This window comes from Bufo gargarizans, chromosome 2 (genome assembly GCF_014858855.1).
Source record: "Bufo gargarizans isolate SCDJY-AF-19 chromosome 2, ASM1485885v1, whole genome shotgun sequence".
NCBI classification, from domain to species: Eukaryota; Metazoa; Chordata; class Amphibia; order Anura; family Bufonidae; genus Bufo; species Bufo gargarizans.
In genome coordinates this window covers 268,530,598-268,550,026 of record NC_058081.1, presented here as the reverse complement: position 1 = coordinate 268,550,026, position 19,429 = coordinate 268,530,598, and the positions used below count along the sequence as shown (strand labels likewise).

General features: G+C 42.4%; 1 protein-coding gene across 3 annotated transcripts in view; it reads left to right on the top strand.

Moving 5' to 3' along the window:
• PTPRZ1 (protein tyrosine phosphatase receptor type Z1) overlaps nt 1-19,429 on the top strand; it is a 250,893-nt gene that overhangs the window by 176,687 nt on the left and 54,777 nt on the right. For all 3 annotated transcript variants that reach the window (XM_044280285.1, XM_044280284.1, XM_044280283.1), the window contains one exon: nt 18,201-18,286. In XM_044280285.1, coding sequence (XP_044136220.1) covers nt 18,201-18,286 — 86 coding nt within the window. The remainder of the gene's footprint in view (nt 1-18,200; nt 18,287-19,429) is intronic.

The window sequence follows — 19,429 nt, the reverse complement described above, 5'->3', positions numbered from 1 at the left end:
ACCAGTACGCAGTGCCGCCTGACTTCATTACACAGCACACAGAGTGCTGTCCGCATCTTTTGCGGCCCCATTGAAGTGATTGGGTCCGCACCCAAGCCGCAAAAACTGCTGCTTGGATGCAGACCCGAACAACTGTCGTGTGCATGAGGCTTTAGTCTTATATCATGTACTGCTGAGGCCAGTGCTTATCTGCTAGTAGTCACGTTCGGTATACTGCGCATCATTGCTGCTGCCAAAACATTATGTCTTGGCTGCAGTGGTGGGGGGAGGGGGGCAGCACTGGAATTCAGGGGGTATGGGATGCTGAATCAGTCAATTTTTTAATACTAACAGTTTCCCTGTCTTATTTTTTAAATATCTCAGACATCTCCTCTAAGGGCTTTTCAGGCCTGGTCAGTAAGAGGTTAAACAGACAGCTACTATTTGATGACACTTCTCAATATTATCCATTACCATTTACGCCATTCTTTAGCTATGTACTTACCTAGGTTACCTTGGATACTGCAGAATAATTGCTATTCCTCTCAAGGTACGAGAGCATAAACAATAGCAATACGTATTTGTATTGTTGATCCGTTTCCACATTCAGGTGCTGTATTTTCTTTTCTGAATAAATCTTTTGCTAAACTATATTTAACTACAATGCCTAGTAATGCTAGATAATTAACCTGACAAAATGTCATCATATGGACATAATATGACACTACCTGTACAGTTTAATAAGAGGTCATGGGGCCAGTATACATTGAAATATACATATTAATGGCATTTCAGAACTGACATTTTGTTACCTTGAAATATGTCATAGAATGTTGACCCTGAATATCCCTGATAGTGTGCATTATTACACAGATTGATTTAAAGAAACCTTTACATACTGCTTCCTAAGGACCCTTTCACAGGAGCGAGTTTTTCGTGGGGGTGCGATGTGTGACGTGAACGCATAGCACCCGCACTGAATTCTGACCCATTCATTTCAATGGGTCTGTGTACATGAGCGTTTTTTTTCACGCATCAGTTCTGCATTGCGTGAAAAACGCAGCATGTTCTATATTCTGCATTTTGCGTTTTTCACGCAGCCCTGGCCCCATAGAAGTGAATGGGGCTTAAGTGAAAAACGCATTGCATCCGGAAGCAGGTGCGGATGCAATGTGTTTTTCACTGATGGTTGCTAAGAGACGTTGTTTGTAAACCTTCAGTTTTTTATCACGCGTGTGAAAAACGCATCGCACCTTCGCGTAGAAAACTGAACAACTGAACGCAATCACAGACAAAACTGACTGAACTTTCTTGCAAAATGGTGCGAGTTTCACTGAACGCACCCTGAACGCATCCCGACTTAATCCGTATCGTTCATGTGAAAGAGGCCTAAGGCCTCGTTCACACTTCAGTGATTTCCATCAGTGATTTGTGAGCCAAAACCAGGTGCAGCTCTAAACATAGAACAGGAGCAGAAATTTCCCTTCTACCTCATGTCTATGGAGGCTCCACTTCTGGTTTTGGCTCACAAATCACTGATGGAAATCACTGACCAAACACTGAAGTGTGAACGAGGCCTAAAGGTTACACTTCTAAAGCCTGTATGCAACTGGTGGCCCCCCAGGACGATGTGGCCCTAATAGTTTGTGTCACGGTGCTCCTACCTGGATACTGTCTCTCCCCTGGGTTAGGCTCCGTACCAACAAAGGAGACTTGGAGAAGCTGAATGGTTTTACTTGAATAAACTTGCAATAAACTTGTGTCTTGTATACAATGTTTGTTCTTGGCTCCAGCAGGTTAAGAGTAATTTTTATTATTTAATAACACAATATGGAAACATAAAGGGTAGTTTAGATAGTCAGGTGGGTAGGCAAGAATTAAATAGATGGGGATGGAAAGAGGAATGTAATCACTTAGAGGTGTTGGAGTCAGGCTTCTTGGGGAAAAAAAATACTGGTAATAGGATATTAAACTTAGTAGAATACGTATGGGGGGGAATTAAGAAGATATTGGAGATTAAAGGGTTTTTGAATGATACACCGATTATGGAAAAATCTTAATTTAAAGGAATTGGAAACAATAAGGGACTATATAGATTGGGAAAAAAAAGGAATGAAATATCTAGATCAGATCTTTGAGGAAGATAAGCTGAAGGACTTTAACATAATGGTGCTGGAATTTGGGATCCCCCATAGCGATATGTATAAATACTTCCAGCTTAGGAATGCACTGCGGACAGTGGTACAGGAGGATAGGTATAGAAGGGAAAAATCTGACAGGCTGGACAAGTTTACCGCAGTAGGGGAAGGAGGAGGAACAACCGCAAGGAGATATAGGTTTTTGATGGAGGGAAAGAGAAAAAGGATTATAATGCTTGCTGTGAAAAAATGGGAGAAAGATCTAGAATCCTTTACGGAAGAAAAATGGAGAGATGCCCTCAGAAACTATGCGACAATCTCGGATAGGGGTTCACATAAGATCTCACAATTCTTCATAGTGCATAGATTACATCGATCTCCATGGATGTTGAAAAGAATGGGAGTGAGAGTAACAGATAAGTGTCCAAAATGCTGGGAGGAGAGAGCAGATTTGATACATTGTTTCTGGAGATGTCCCAAACTCCATAGATATTGGACAGAAATAATGGAAACTGTGTTTTTGCTCCTGAAGGTTCGGTTGCCTAATGATCCAGTAATCTGTATTCTAGGGGCAACTGAACATTTGAAGTTAAATAAAAAAATACGATTGGTTTTGAATAAAGTATTATTTCAGGCCAGACTTCTTATACTCAGGAAATGGATAAAGGCAGACTCGCCGACGGTGGGACAGTGGAGAAAGGTAATAGATAACCTAATTAAAGAAGAACGTGTGATGAAGAATCACACTAAAAAAATTACAAAATCTCGACCAAGTATGGAAAAACTGGTTACTTTAGGGTCGGAGGATGTTGTGTTTTTTTTTTGTTTTTTTTCCTCACGTCCCCCCCTCCCCTCCCTTTATGGGTGGGAGGGTATTGAGGAGGGAGGAGGGAATGGGAGGGAGGGGGAATGGGGGAGGGAGGGAAAGGGGAGAAAGAAGGAAAAATGAATTGTAATTATTAACTGTTAATATCTGATTTTTATCTATTTGCTGGAGTAATGTGTTCTTTCATGGATGTATTCTTTCTATGAAATTGAAATAAAGATTAATTAAAAAAAAAAAAAAAAGAGTAATTTGTCAGGTAAACTTGAATACTTTGCCTTATCTCTCTCATGTGCTACTCTCTGGCTTCTATCTGGTTACTGGACTTTCTAGAGGTTCTTGCATGGTTGAGTGGGGGCCCAAACCCCAATGAATATGACCCAATTCTCTAAGGCTACTTTCACACTTGCGGTAGCTTTCTCCTGCAGGCTGTTCCGGCGAGGAAATAGCCTGCTGGATGCGTGTTAACACTAGTGCACCGTGCCGGTCGGAAGTCCACTCCGGCCCCATTCCCTATAATGGGGCGGGCCGGAGGTCCGGCCACAGCACGGCAAACGTGCCGAGAGGCAGCTGGAATAAAACTGCAGCATGCTGTTTTTTTCAGCCCACCTCTCAGCATTTTTGCCGTACTCCCTGGGAAGTCGACCCTCCCCATGCACACCGCATTTGCTATACAGTAGCACAAACAGTACCTCTCGCATCCAGGTCCTCTCAAGTGACATCTTCTCTGATGTAGATCTTCTCTGTCATCATCTTCTACACTCGGTCCAGACAACTTCTCTCAACCGTCTTGTCTCTGCAGAGTGTGACGCACAGACACCTTAGCTTCCTCACTTTTCTATCATCATCCCCCAACTTGTAGTCTCCACAGTGATCTCCTGCTGCTCTCTGTGCTCCCCAATACCCCCAAATACTATCCTGAAGAAAAATGAGTGCTGTACAGATAGCCCCCCCATAGTAACACTGCTCCTCGTAGTCCCATCAATAGTAATTCCCTTCTAGAATGCCCTCGTTAGTAATACTGCCCCCTACAGTGCCCCCAACAGTGCTATTTCTCCCCAACAGTGCCTCCATGAGTAGAAGAGTCCTCCAGTATTAGTAATGCCCTCACAGACCCCTCAGTACTAATAAGTAGAGATGGCTTTGCTTTTCGCCCGGCAGTAGTTTTGCGGTGAACTTTGCTCGTTCGCGATTTGCAGAACAGGTCAACATATGACAATGTCCGCCGGTGCCATATTCTTTTCCATTGTGCAGAACTTTGACCGATGACACATCCATCAGGTGGGACAGGACAGCCAATTGAGACATTTCAGCACATGGACACCCCCCCACCCTATAAATAAACCCGATCTGGCTGCCATTTTACATTCAGTCTTTTGCCAGAGTAGGGAGAGGTTGCTGTGTGGAGCAGGGATAGACTGTTAGGGACACTAAACGCTAGCTAATAGGGCCACAAAAGTCCTTTTAAGGACTGGTATAGGTGTGCTATCGATAGGTGTGACATACAAAGGGGTGTTATATATGTATAATATACTTTATAACATAGAAAGTATATTATAGTGCATTTGTATTGTGCAGCAGTTGTGTGCCGTTCTTCTGCGATACTGCAGCTATACAGAGGGACAAACACTATTGGAATAACTAATTGCAACTGCTGTGATATATAAGTTGTCCCCCCAAAAAAACTGATTAAAGCAAGGATGTGATATACCTATAATATACTTTATATATAGTGCATTTGTATCGTGCAGCAGTTATGTGCGATATCTCAGCTATACAGAGGGACAAATGCTATTGGAACCACTAATTTCAACTGGTGTGATATACCAGTTGCCCCCCCCCCCCCCCCCAAAAAAAAAAAAACTGATTGAGGCAGGGGTGTGATATACCTATAATATACTTTCTATATAGTGGATTTGTATTGTGCAGCAGTTGTGTGCGGTTCTTCTGAGATACCGCAGCTATACTGAGGGGCAAACGCTATTGGAACAACTAATTGCAACTGGTGTGATATACCAGTTGCCCCCCAAAAAAACAGATTTAGGCAGGAGTGTGATATACCTATAATGTAATTTTGATATAGTGCATTTGTATTGTGCAGCAGTTGTGTGCGGTACTGCAGCGATACCGCAGCCATTCAGAGGGAAACGCTATTGGAACAACTAATTGCAACTGGTGTGATATATCAGTTGCCCCCCCAAAAAACTGATTGAGGCAGGGGTGTGATATACCTATAATATACTTTCTATATAGTGCATTTGTATTGTGCAGCAGTTGTGTGCGGTTCTGCTGAGATACCGCAGCTATACAGAGGGACAAACGCTATTGGAATAAGTAATTGCAACTTGTGTGATATTCCTGTTGCCCCCCAAAAAACTGATTCAGGGGTTTGATATACCTGCTTCCAGCAAATAATCATTAAGGGGTTCTATATACCTGCTTCCACAAATACTGTTCTTCTATAGGGACTTTGTAAAAGGGTCATTTTGAAAGGCAGAGAAAGAGGCAGGCCATTCCGCAGGGGGTGGTAGGGGTCGGGCAGGTGCACCAGGCAGGAGCTTAAGTGGGAAATTGGAGAAGGTGCGTGCGATTACATCAAAGGACGCACCAGAGTTGGTTGAGTGGCTCACTCAGCCTTCCGCTCCTGCACCCTTCTCATCCCCTGTATCTGCACCCTCCTCACTCTTCTGTGTGCACCCCCAAAAACACCACCACCACTATAGCCCCTCCACTCGAGTCAGAGGAATTATTTTCCCATCCATTCCCAGACCTTACCGATGCGCAGCCATTCTTGGCATTGGATGAGGAAGAGGAGGTAGCAACGACCGCCACTCGGCAGTCTGACGACAGTACCCAGATCAGCCCAAGGACGGAGGTCCCCGCTGTTCTCTAATTTCAGTGGTGGTAAAAGTGACGATGATGACATGTCGATCAATGTCACGTGGGTGCCCACAAGAGAGGAAGAGGAGGGGAGTTCAGAGGAAGAGACAGAGCAGCAGATAGGGGGAAGAAGTAGGAGAAGCAGACAGAACTCTCAGTGCACAGGAGGCAAAAAGCAGACTGGAAATGTATCTGGAGCGAGTATCCACCATGCACGGTCACATCTGGCGCTCCCAGGACGCCGGCACATGGCTCCGTAGTGTGGGCTTTTTTTAACGTGTCTGCTGCTGACAATAGTGTTGCCATCTGCAGCCTGTGCTGTTAAAACATAAGTCGCAGTAAGCCCAACACTCACCTAGGGACGACCGCCTTAAGAAGGCACCTGGCCTCCCATCACCGAGCCCAATAGGAGCAACACCGTCAGAACCCACAAAGCCACACTCCCGGCGCTCCACGTCCTGCCTCTTCTCCTCTCTCTTCCCATTTTTCCTCCACTCCACCTTCCACTCATGCTGTCGTCGCGTTCATCTGGCAAAAGGCAGGCTTCCGTGGCCTAAATGTTCGAACGTAAAAAGTTGATGACACCAGATAACCCTCTTGCCCAACAGCTGACCGCCGGCTTGTCGGAACTGCTAGCCCGCCAACTACTGCCATATAAGCTGGTGGCCATTGGCACACCGCGATGGATCCCCAGAAGGATATATTTTTCCCAGAAGGGCATCCCAGAGCTATATGGTCACTTTCAGCTGCAAGTGAATATATCTCTGGCACACAGTTTCCATGCCAAGATACATCTGACCACAGACACGTAGTCTAGCAAACTACTCCATCCTCCGTCTCCTCGGCTGACTCCTCCTTTTCTACTGCTTCCGCTGCACCCCCTTTCCCCCCCAGCTCCCCAGAACCTATGCGACGTGCCAGGTGAAACGTTGCCATGCTGTGCTGCAGCTGTTGTGCCTGGAAGCCAAGAGTCACACCGGTCCTGCACTCCTTTCAGCTCTGCAGTCACAGGCCGATCAGTGGCTAACCCCCCTCAATTTGACAGTTGGTAAACTGGTGTGCGACAATGGTGCCAATCTGCTGAGCGAGCTGAAACAGGGCAAAATGACACACATGTGACGTGCATGGCACACGTCCTGAACTTAGTCATGCAGAGATTTGTTGCCAAACGCATGCAGACTTCTGCAGCCATTTGTTGAGATCACCAAACTGGTCAGTCGCAGCCAGGGTGCCAACAGTGACAACGCCTTCTTTCTGGAGCGTGCATTGTGTGGTGTCATTGATCAAGCCGTCGAGTAGCAGGAGCAGGAAGATGGGGAAGTCGCAATGCTGAATGAAGTCCCGGGGAGGCTACTCCATCTGAGACAAGTCCGCAGGATTGTGCCTGGGGGGAGGATGAGGAGCAAGAAGAGCAGGCTTTAAACTTTTCTGGGATCCCTGGTGTTGTCCGCGGATGGGGGAGGAGACAGAGGATGACATTCTCCTGGGCAATGAGCAAGAGCCAGGCTCTCCACCGCTTCCAATTTAGTGCAAATGGGGGCCATCATGCTCCAGTGTTTGAAGAGGGGCCCCCCGTATAAAAAGCATGAAGGGCAAGGACCAGTACTTGGTGACAACGCAAAGTGGCGGACATGTTACCAGCATCACAGAGGACTGTTAGAATGCAGCATTTCCAGGCTTTGCTTCGAGAGATGCTGCATTCTGCTGTTGTGGGGGCTGGCAGAGGAATTTCCACCCACAGAGAAACAGTTGCAGGTACCAAACCTACCGCGCATGCAAGAAGAGGGCGGTTTGAAGATGTGTTGGTCACTTCGGATATGAGATTATTCTTGCAGCCAACCAATCGACAGCCGCCCTCTGCATCCAGCTTCAGAGAATGCCTAGACCGACAAGTGTTAACGGCCGATGTGGACGCTCTGAGAAGCAATGAACCCCTTGACTACTGGGTGTGCAGGCTTGACCCGTGGACAGACCTGGCACAATTTGCCATGGAACTCTTGGCTTGCCCCTCGTCCAGTGCCCTGTCCGAAAGGACATTCAGCGTAGCAGGGGGGATCGTGACCGATAAGCGGACTCGCCTAGTTCATGACAATGTGGACTACCTTACATTTCTAAAAATGATCTCGGAGGAATTAAACACCTGTGACGACCACGTTTAATTGAATTTCACCTATTACCATTGTGTTTTTTTTTGAAAAGGGGGATTTCGTTAGCGATGTTTTTAATCCAATTTTATATTTTTAGTTCTTTTAAACATATGTATTTGACATGTATTTGTACTGGCCTGCAGTAAAATTGATATCCAATGACCGTCTAATATACCTACAGCCACATAATCACTTGATGTTTTCTGTCCGGTGAATGCCTAATGTTTGGTGCCTGTACTCCACTGGCCTGCAGTAAAATTGATCTACAATGACCGTCTAAAATACCTCCAGCCACATAATGACTTGATCTTTTCTGTACGGTGAATGTATAATTTTTGGGGCCTATAATCTAACTGGCCAACAGTAAAATTGTTATACGGTGACCGCCTAATGTACCTCCAGCCACATAATGATTTGATCTTTTCTATACGTTGAATGCATCATTTTTAGGGCCTGTAATGTATCTGGCCAACAGTAAAATTGTTATACGTGACAGCCTAATGTACCTCCAGCTACATAATGACTTGATCTTTTCTGTACGGTGAATGCATAATTTTTGGGGCCTGTAATCTAACTGGCCAACAGTAAAATTGTAATACAGTGACCGCCTAATGTACCTCCAGCCACATTATCAATTGTTCTTTTCTGTACGGAGAATGAATAATAGTCCACTGGCCTGCAGTAAAATTGATATTAATTGACCGTCTAATATACTTCAAGCCACATAATCACTTGATCATTTCTGTACGGTGAATGCCTAATTGTTGGGGCCTTAGAGGAATTCAACACCTGTGATGACCACGTATTATCGAATTTCACCTATTATCCTTTGGGGTTTATTCAAGAGTGGGGTTGTCGATAGCCATGTTTTTAATCCAATTTTATATTTTTAGTTCTATTAAACATATGTATTTGACATGTATTTGTACTGGCCTGCAGTAAAATTGTTATCCAATGACCGTCTAATATACCTCCAACCACATAATCACTTGTTTTTCTTTGTATGGTGAATGCCTAATGTTTGGGCCCTGTACTCTACTGGCCTGCAGTAAAGTTGATATCCAATGACCATCTAATATACCTCCAGCCACATAATCACTTGATGTTTTCTGTCCGGTGAATACCTAATGTTTAGGGCCTGTGCTCCAGTGGCCTGCAGCAATGACGGTCTAATATACCTCTAGCCACATAATCACTTGTTCTTTTCTGTCAGGTGAATGCCAAATTTTTGGGGCCCGTACTCCCGTGGCCTAAAGTAACATTTTTCTAGGCTCCTGCAGGGCACATTTTTGAGAGTTTCCCTTTAAGACGCATATAGATGGCCCCTAATTAAAATACATATTTTTGGGGGGAATTTTTGCCATTGATCCCCCTCTGGTATGTCACTGTCCATGTTGTGGGACGTTTTGTGCACTTCTAGTAAGTATTTGGTGACTGCAAATATGACCTGAAGGTTTTTCAGGTTCGCCTGCCGTTAAAGTGAATGAGGCCCGCCGCGAACTTGCGGTTCGCAAATCATCCCGGCCGATGTACATCCATTACTACTAATAAGGCCCCCTATAGAGCTCTTTGTAGAAATAAGGCGGATCTATAAGATCCTCCTTTAGAGCCCTCAGTAGTAATAAGAACTCCTGATGTCCCCTGGATTTAAAATGCCCCTACAGTGCTCCCAGTGTTTATATTGCCCCCTCCTGTTATAATGCTCTCCCCTGAAGTGCCCCTTGTATATTCCTCCTCTTAGTGTCCTCACAAATTATAATTCCTCAGCCCTCCCACCATACAGTCCTATGTAAATAACACCATTTCCCTCCCTCCACCATAGAGTCCCATGTAAATAACATCACACCATCTCTGCAGACCCCTGCAATATACAGTTCCATGTAAATACCATCCCTCTATGTCTACAACCCCCTTCAAAATACAGTCCCATGTAAATAACATCACCCCCTCCCCAGTCTCTTCCAGCATACAGTCCCATGTAAATAACATCACTCCCTCCCCCAGCCACCATCAATATACAGTCCCATGTAAATAACATCACTCCCTCCCACAGCCGCCATCAGTATACAGTCCCATGTAAATAACATCACTCCCGCCGCAGCCACCATCAATATACAGTCTCATGTAAATAACATCACTCCCTCCCCAGCCACCTCCAATACACAGTCCCATGTAAATAACATCACTCTTTCCACAGCCACCTCCAATATACAGTCACATGTAAATAACATCACCCCCTCCCACAGCCACAATCAACATACAGCCCCATGTAAATAACATCACTCCTGAACATTTAGTTCCATGATAACATATTTCCCTTCAGCCCTAACATACAATCCCAGTTAAATAACCACAACTCCCAGCATTGCCTCTCCCTTCACTTACCTCTCCTCATATACAGACATCACCACAGCTTCTTCTCCTCTTCACTGCCGTCCTCTCCTGCACTGGTCACATGATGGTGACATCATCGCAGGTCCTTCTCAACCCCTGCCTTCTGCACTGATCCCATGACCTGTGATGTCATCACAGGTCCTTCAAATCTTGCAGTGCATTAGATTCAATTGTATTGCCGTCCTTAGGGTGGCAATACATTTGTATCTGCCTGGCAGGCAGTATATTCGGGCTTGGGACAAAACATCAGGGGCCCAGGCCCCAAATGTTTTAGCCTAGCAACGCCCCTGGTACAAACCAATACAAAGGCGGCAATCAGGCTAGCAATAGGAATGTAGGAGTAGTACTGTCCCTGTGGGCCACAAAACTAATAAAATACGAAACAATTAGTTATATTTCAACTCAAAGTAAAATGCCCAAAATCTGTGCCACAAGTAGTCTGTGTTACTTGAATGGCATTAGTTATTTAAGTAGTAGGCTCTAGATCAGTGGTGGTCAACATGTCATAATACAGGGCTTCAAATGCAGTTATTGACTTAAAGGGGTTGTCTCACTTCAGCAAGTGGCATTTATTATATAGGCAAAATTAATACAAGGCACTTACTAATGTATTGTTGTTATCCATATTGCTTCCTTTAGTGACTTGATTCATTTTCCCATCACATTATACACTGCTGGTTTCCATGGTCACAACCACCCTGCAATCAATTAGTGGTGGTTGTGCTTGCACACTATAGGAAAAAGCACCAGCCTCTCTTGTGGCCAGGACCCTGGGAGCGCACATAGGCTAGGGCTTTTTCCTATATTGTGCAAGCACGGCCACCGCTGCTGGGTTGCAGGGTGGTCGTAACCATGGAAATAGAGAATATATAATGTAATGGAAGAATGAATCCAGCCAGAAAAGGAATCACAATACAATAGTCAGTGCCTTATATTAACTTCCCCTACATAATAAATGCTATTTGCTGAAGTGTAAAAACCCCTTTAAACGCTCATCAGTCACATAAAAACTTGAAAAACACTCCCAAAAATGTAACTTTTGACATATGTGAGCCTAGTATGTTTGAAAGCTAAGCTTTTAAATAAGACCAAGATCACAGTGCTAGGTGCGATATATGGAGAGATACAGCTATTAGGAATTGGGTCAGGAATGAAAGCTGCAGGTATATACAGCTTTCACTGGGAGCCATTTCTAAGGACTGTAATACTAAAACACGGGGGGCACACCAATAATCATTTTAACAGAGTGCTGGCCTGGTATATATATATGTCATGACCCGGGTTGTATTCGAACTGGGATCTTCCTGGTCTCTTAAACCATAGCCTTACCTGTTGTGCTACAGAAGAGATCTATACTTTGGGAATGTCCTTACTGTGTTCAACACTACATCATACTCTCTAGCTCCACCTGCTGCCAGCTGTGGACAATTCTCAATCTGGACAGCCTTTAAATAGGAAGTGAGGTCATCACTCAGTGCCCGTTTATTTGGATTTCTTCCCTGGGTGTTTTGACTTCAGTGATCTTCCTTGTATTAAACTCCTGCCTGATATCCCGACTATTCTACAGCCTGCTGATTTTGTACCTTGCCGCCAGATCGTGAATGACCTTAGCCTGCCTGACTCTTCTCCGGATTTTGACTCTGAACTATTCGCCTGACAACGCTTTGCCTGGATCTCAAGCACACCATTTCCACTTCGGACACTACCTTTTACAGGTACCTTACAATATAAGACATAAAGACAACCAGACAAAGAAATACCATATAATGGCCGCACATCAAGAAGAAAATAGAGAATATTTTATTGAAATATCAAAGTTAAAAACAACATGTACATGGGGCAAACCCCAAGGATGGTTCAGTAAGAAGTATGACAATGATTATATCAACATATGATAATGTCCCACAGGAAAGACAATAAATAAGCGGGAAAGCCATAAAATCACTATCAAAATTATATCCCTCAATCCTATAGTGGAAACATGATCAGTGGTAACACACAAGGCATACAAAACCCATCCAAGAGGAGTGCACTGAAGCCTAACGCGTATCGCTGGTTCCTAGACCAGCTTCCTCAGAGGTCCATGTGCATTGTAATCCTAAAATCTCATCTTATATAGTCAATGTCGTTAATTGAATAGATATTATATAAATTGTGATCATACCTGTTAAAAAGAGGCTAATGTTAGATGGAGGGGCCGACAGGTATCACCTGAATGTGTCCCGGTGCATGGTCCACGTGCACCCGCGGACGCCAGCAAAGCCGGCGTGTTGACATCGCGGGTGCGCATGCGCAAAATGGCTCCCGGAAGAGACCTCAGCCCCACGATGCGCTCCAAACAGCGGAAGCACAGCGAGGAGCCCGACGTCACATCCGCGAGCCCCATCGCAAGTTAATCCCCATGAGACGCAAAGCGCAAGCAAAAACAGCCACAGCAAAAATATTGATACAAAAAACATATGTAATATTCTTAATCATAATTAAATCCTTAATATACATAGTAATAAAACAATATATAGGAAAAAGTATATTTCCGGATTTGCCTCCTAATTATATGATTGTTATATGCCACAATAGATATACAGTAGTGCAAAAGTACATTAAAAATATGTTATGTGACCCCCAAAACCTCAACACCCTGACCAATAATAGTATAATTTATAAAGCCAAATTCATAAATTTTTAGGATATCACATATCATGCATGATTGGAGGAGAAAATCAAAATTCATAATCATGATGTCCGAACACATAAAAAATATATACATCATACAACATACATGATTAGAGGAAAGAACCATAATTCGTATCCATAATATCCGAACATCCAATCCCTGTTCAACCACAATGTAATACATAAAAACGAATTCATAAGTTGAAAATATTATATCATATTATAATCCACTAAAATACTAAATCAATGCTGAAACATAATCGCATGCGCACTTCGCAAATCCAAGGGGATTGTGGACCATGCATCGGGACAAAAAGGGCCAGACGAGCGCAAGCGCATATATGAGCAAAAAAAAGAGCAAACCTAGAGCACTCATAAAAAGACGAATAATACATGTCTAAATTAATAATTATAGATCCCACTATTTTTATATCAAAAACCAAATTATCAGCAGTCCATACAGCATATAGATGGAGATATATGATGCAAATAAGGACCCGGTTAATCACCAAGAACGGGTTAAAAATGAGGATATTGTGTATACTACAAAGAAATGTGACCTAGGGTCATTGGAGTCGCACGAGCACCTAGCAAGTCCAAAGATCCGGGGTCAGTGAAAATATTAGAAGTGTCCTTTTGATAGGTCCTCCCTCTGTTGTAGGGTCAGTTAGACGAAAAAATCCAGAGGAGAAGAGTATTCGTGTTACGGTGAGTCCTGTGTTGCAGTGAGCTTTAATCCTGTGATCCTAAATATAAAGAAATAGAAACTATTCAATAAAGTGAAAAGAAAAAGGAGGAAAAACAAACAGAGTAATATATAGACCCATGAATTAGGAGGATGGGTCTACATATAAAAGCCAGTGAAAGTAAGTTCCTCATTGAGCCCCCCTGGCGATTGTGAACCAAGGTTGTATATCCATCTTGCTTCAGACCGGAGCAAACACCTGGAGATATGTGTACCCCTAATGTTGCCCCGGATCAAGTCCAATCCCACCACCCGTAGGTCATCATACCTACCATTGTGGTGGTCCAAAAAATGAGCTGCCACTGATGTAAGTGGTTTCTTGCCCTTGCTTCTATCTCTTGCTGCCAGTCGAATATTTGATGTATGTTGTTGCACTCTTTTCCTCAATTCTTGCATTGTCTGGCCCACATAGATCTTCTCACAGGGGCACAAAAGAGCATATACTACGTTCCTAGAACGGCAATTAATATACTGTTTTAAGTACACTCTAGAATTGTCCCCATGGGAGAAAATATTTGAGTTCAGCATTAGTTGACATGTATTACAGTTCCCACAGGAATATGTACCTTTCAGGGCAGTGCCCCTGCCCGTAGATGTTACAGGGTGTTGGAAATGGCTGGATACTAACGTGTCTTTTAGGTTAGTTGCCCTTCGTGCTATGATCTTGGGTTTATCATCAACATATGCCGCCAATTTGTCATCCGATTGGAGTAAAAACCAGTGGGTGTTCAAGATTTTATAGAGGTTCGACCATTGATTGTTGTATTTAGTAATTAGCCGTACCTTGCTATCCCTTGGTTTAAGTCTGGGTATAAATAGATCCTCACGTGTTGATCCTTTTGCATTCTCAAATGCCCGTGATATGACTTTTTTTTGGGTAACCCCTCTCATGTAGTCTCATGGATAAATCTTCTGATGCCATCTTAAAATCATTCATTTCCGTGCAATTACGTTGTAAGCGTAGGAACTGGCCCCCAGGTATACCCATCTTTAGATGTTTAGGATGGAAGCTTGAGAAATGCAATATATTATTGGTTGCTGTGTGCTTTCGAAAAAGAGAGGTTACCAATCTGCCATCATTTACCTTGATTTGAAGATCCAGGAAGTCAACCTTAGACTCCGAAATATTAGATGTCAAGGTTATGTTATATTGGTTGTCATTAAGTTGGTTGATGAAATCTTCACATTCTTGTCTTGAACCCTGCCAGAAAAACAAAATATCATCTATAAAGCGATACCAGCCCACCACATGGTCCCTGAAGCCGTCCATTGGGTAGACACGTCTGGCCTCCCACCAACCTAGAAATAGGTTGGCATAGGAGGGCGCACAACGTGCCCCCATGGCCGTGCCCGAGACCTGCCTGTAAAACACCCGGTCAAAAACAAAATAATTGTGAGAAAGAACAAATTCCAATAAACTCACCAGGAAAGTGTGGTGGGCTGGATCGCCTGTAGTGGAACAGGACAAGAAAAATTCAACGGCAGTGATCCCATGGTTATGGGCGATATTAGAGTATAGCGACTCAACGTCGCATGTAACCAATAGAATATCTGATGGCAAGGTAATCTGCTTAAGTTGTTGGATGAGGTGCATAGAATCACGGATGTAAGATTTCAGTCCCAGGACGAACGGCTGCAAGAAGAAATCTAAATAAATAGATGCTTGCTCACACAGTCCCCCAATCCCCGCCACAATTGGCCGACCTGGTGGGTCCTCTAGGTTTTTTTGCACCTTGGGTAGCATATAGAAAGTTGGTGTTATGGGACAACTCACCTCCAGAAAATGGAGTTCCCGTTTCGTTATAATTCTCATGTCAAGGGCCCTTTTCAGGAGTTGGTCCAATTTTTTCTTAAAGGTGGTTGTGGGGTCTGCTGGAATAGGAGTATAGAAAATCTTATTACCTAATTGCCGTATATACAGCTTTCACTGGGAGCCATTTCTAAGGACTGAAACTTGCACTGTATCAGTACAAGTTACAGTCCTAGTGTCACGATCTTGGCCTTGTTTAAAAGATTAAATTATCTGCTTAAAAACTATACCAAATAGCCCTTAGAAGTGCACCCCCTTCTGCAGCCACACCAGTATTGTCCTTTCCTGCCTGCAGGAGCACTGTTCAGTATGATTAGGAGGGGGATCGAACAGGACAGTCAGCCAGATCAAGGGAAGTAGTATATACTCATACTGTATAACTTTTCCACAAAGCTGTATTTTTGCTGCTGTCTCCATAGTTTATTTAGCTATAAACTGACTTTGTCTAAACAAGTTCAGAAGAAAAAATATATATGCTGTGTTGGTAATATATATATATATATATATATATATGAATAAATCATAGACCACATGCATATTGAAACGGCAATCCATTTACACGTACATATTCATACATACAACACAACTCTTAAGATGGTAAAAATCCAAGAGTGCTCACTAGAGATGTGCGACTCGCTCAAAAATTAATTCAGGTTCAGTTTGACTAAGTCTGTCAAGCTATTGGATTCGTGTTTCGCACATTAAAAAAATAAATATATTTTTTATTTGCCATAATTATTATTGGTCTCTAGTGCCCACGTAGAGCAAAGTATAAAGAATTGACCGCCTGGATCAGAATCCTGAGGAAGGCTTCTGAGTCACATGACTTTTCCTGGATGCCACACATCAGTCCATGATGATTGCTGCTATCATTTACTTGATGGGAACACAATGGAGAAGACCTTACTAATATTGTTTAACTAATTTAGCAATTATATGATACATTTTTGGCATGCCCCAACTATTTACCGAAGTCAGCTCTTTGTAGCTAAACTTTATTTTATCTACACACAAAATAATTTCATAAAATCTTTAAGGACTGTCTACTGGTTAATATTTCTTCATTGGATTGTACAGCTGCTTTCCTGAGCGAATCCTTCAGAGCTTTCATTTAGCGGTTATTGCTTGTTACTGTATCTGAAACTAATTATAAAACATACACCTGCTGCCAGATGCTGCCTTTAAGTGTGAAGGTGGAATTGCACATGTGGATTTTTTTTATTTGAAGCTTTCAAGATAATTCAATTTTAGAATTCATTTCCACTCATCTATGAAACAGAACAGATGGGCGCTAATGTCATATCAACAAATTCTTGTTATCTTCAGACTAAGTTATTAGGTGGTCTAAATGGTGAACATCTGTTGATGTAAATAACAGCTCTGCATTAATACGTTGATGTATCCTTGTCAAAGACACTTATTAATATACATACTGGAAAACAATATTCCAGGCACTGATTTTCTAAACTCTTTTCTTCTTAACTAGCCAGAAATAGTAGAGGTACAGATGTGAATTGGTTTGGCACTTGTTTGTCCATTTATTGTCTGGAGGTCTCAACAGAAAAAAAAAATTGCTTGGCTATGAGTAGTCTTTTTATTTATTTAAGTGGAATCAGTTGTACAGTACACGTTATTTTACATAATTCCATGTTTTCATCTAATACTAGGTATGATTCTGCCTTTGAATTTAGACAGGGCATTAAGGACATCTTTCTTATTCTCAAATAGTGAAAGAGTAACTGTCATGTCAGTTTTTTTTTTCTTATTAGTGTGTAAGGGCAGTGAGTTGAATAACTATAGTACTATTCTTTATAGGGAATTTTGTGTACTTTTATTAAAAAAAAACTGCCTGTAATGGATCACCTCTAACCACTGCATGTACTGTATGCCGAATACAGGTAATAGTAAGATGGCGAGGCAGACTTCTCAGCCTGCCTCTCCTCTGCCTGCCCCAACCGCTGCCTAAAGTGTTTTACTAGTTTTCTTACTAAGTGTCCCACAGTAAGGGACACAGACAGAAGTTGTAGAAACCCAAAGCCTTCTGCCCGTGTTTCTGTACACTTGCAGTCAGCCTTAATCACCATCCCACTAAGCAGCAGTGCCAGGAGGGCTTCCTTAGATGGGAGATGTCTAATTATTCACCAGTTAGCTACACCATCTGGAACTTTGGGTTGAATTCCAACCGGGTCAATACCTGCTTGGAATGTGTATGCTTTCATTATGTTTCACCCATTGTTACCAACATTTCTGCTGCTACATGCTATATGCATACAGACTTTTGGCACACCAGACAATGTGCCATGCAGTGATGTACTCAAAAATAAAGTAGAAAGAGGATTAAAAGAAAAAGACAAAACTGCAAAAAATAAAAGAAAAATGCCAGGTATTTTAGCTAAGCGTCTTTGCCAGCTGTACTGCAAAAGTGACTGATGTTGTTGCTGTCTTCTGCGGAACCCTTCACCAGGTTCCATAGCTGGGTATTATTCTTTTAGAGCATAGCTCTATACAGTAGTAAATTGTATTGTGCTAAACTGGTATCATTGGTTTGTTATATGCATTGATTGACCTTGGGAGACCAATGAGAAAATATTTTTTCTTTTATCCCTTTAAGATGATGTTGAAGCAATACCTTTGAAGCAGTTTGCTAAACATACTGCAGATCTACATGCAAGCAGTGGGTTCAATGAAGAGTTTGAGGTATACTTTATCGTTGAAGAAATTTCCATTTTTATTTGTATTTGATTGTACACGTGTCATGGAATTTACAGTAAGTAGGATACGTAGTATTCTTCATGTAATAGAAAAAATACAATGTCAGTGTTCCTGGATAGTTGGTATATGTTATCTAATCGATAGCTGCAAGGAACTATTTCAATGGCTCCTGGGACATGATATCACGGTCAAGTTAAGGCTCATTTAGAAGAGCAGATAATCGTTAAGGCAATTGATGACACAAGTGACCTATGCAGATGACAGTAATAACGACAAGCATTTACATGCACGGAGTACTGTGAACAAATTAGCTCATATTCAATCACATACTCGCTTAAAAGATGATCGTTGGCTGGTCTAGTCACGGTGCCTATTGGCAAAAGGTCACAGCAATGCACATTTACATTACCACAATTTATTAACGACAAATAATAACTTACTTGTTTTTAGCAAAATCATTCAGTCGCTACATACATTCACATTACACGATTACATTCTACTATTTTTAAGTTGGAAACTGCTCCATCTCTATCTATCTGTCTAGATCTGTCTATCCTCTAAAAGTGTCCATTGTTTTCAAGAAAAGTCCTCATTTTTATATATGCTCATTGTATTGATATTGAATATGAGGAGCATACTGGACCCTTGTCCAGTAATAATTTTTCTTTTTTTTTGTGTATTGGTGGGCTGCCCTCATATGAACATCAATTCATCAGCAGCTTGATCACCATTCATCTAGTTAAACCATCTATTCCTTCACCCAAGAACTGTGTCCTAAACAGTGTTTGACCTTTAAATGTTGTCATCCCAAGTTCAGATTTTGCAGAGGATGGGGGATTCTGTAACAATCTCATCCTTCCATTAGGCACCAAACCAATATTAGATGTGCTGCTAGATTTACCCTGCTCACCAATGCCAGCTTCCACTGTGCCATCTTTAGGTTATATATAACTTGTATCACCCATCTACATTATAATATTTCCATTGCATAAGACATATTCTATTTACTACACACTCACTTTTTGGTTTTAACATGGTCATTTGTGTTTAATTTATGCGGGAACCCAACTATATAAAGATGTATGAACTGGTTTAATCTCCTTTCCCCAGAAATTAAACATTTAATTG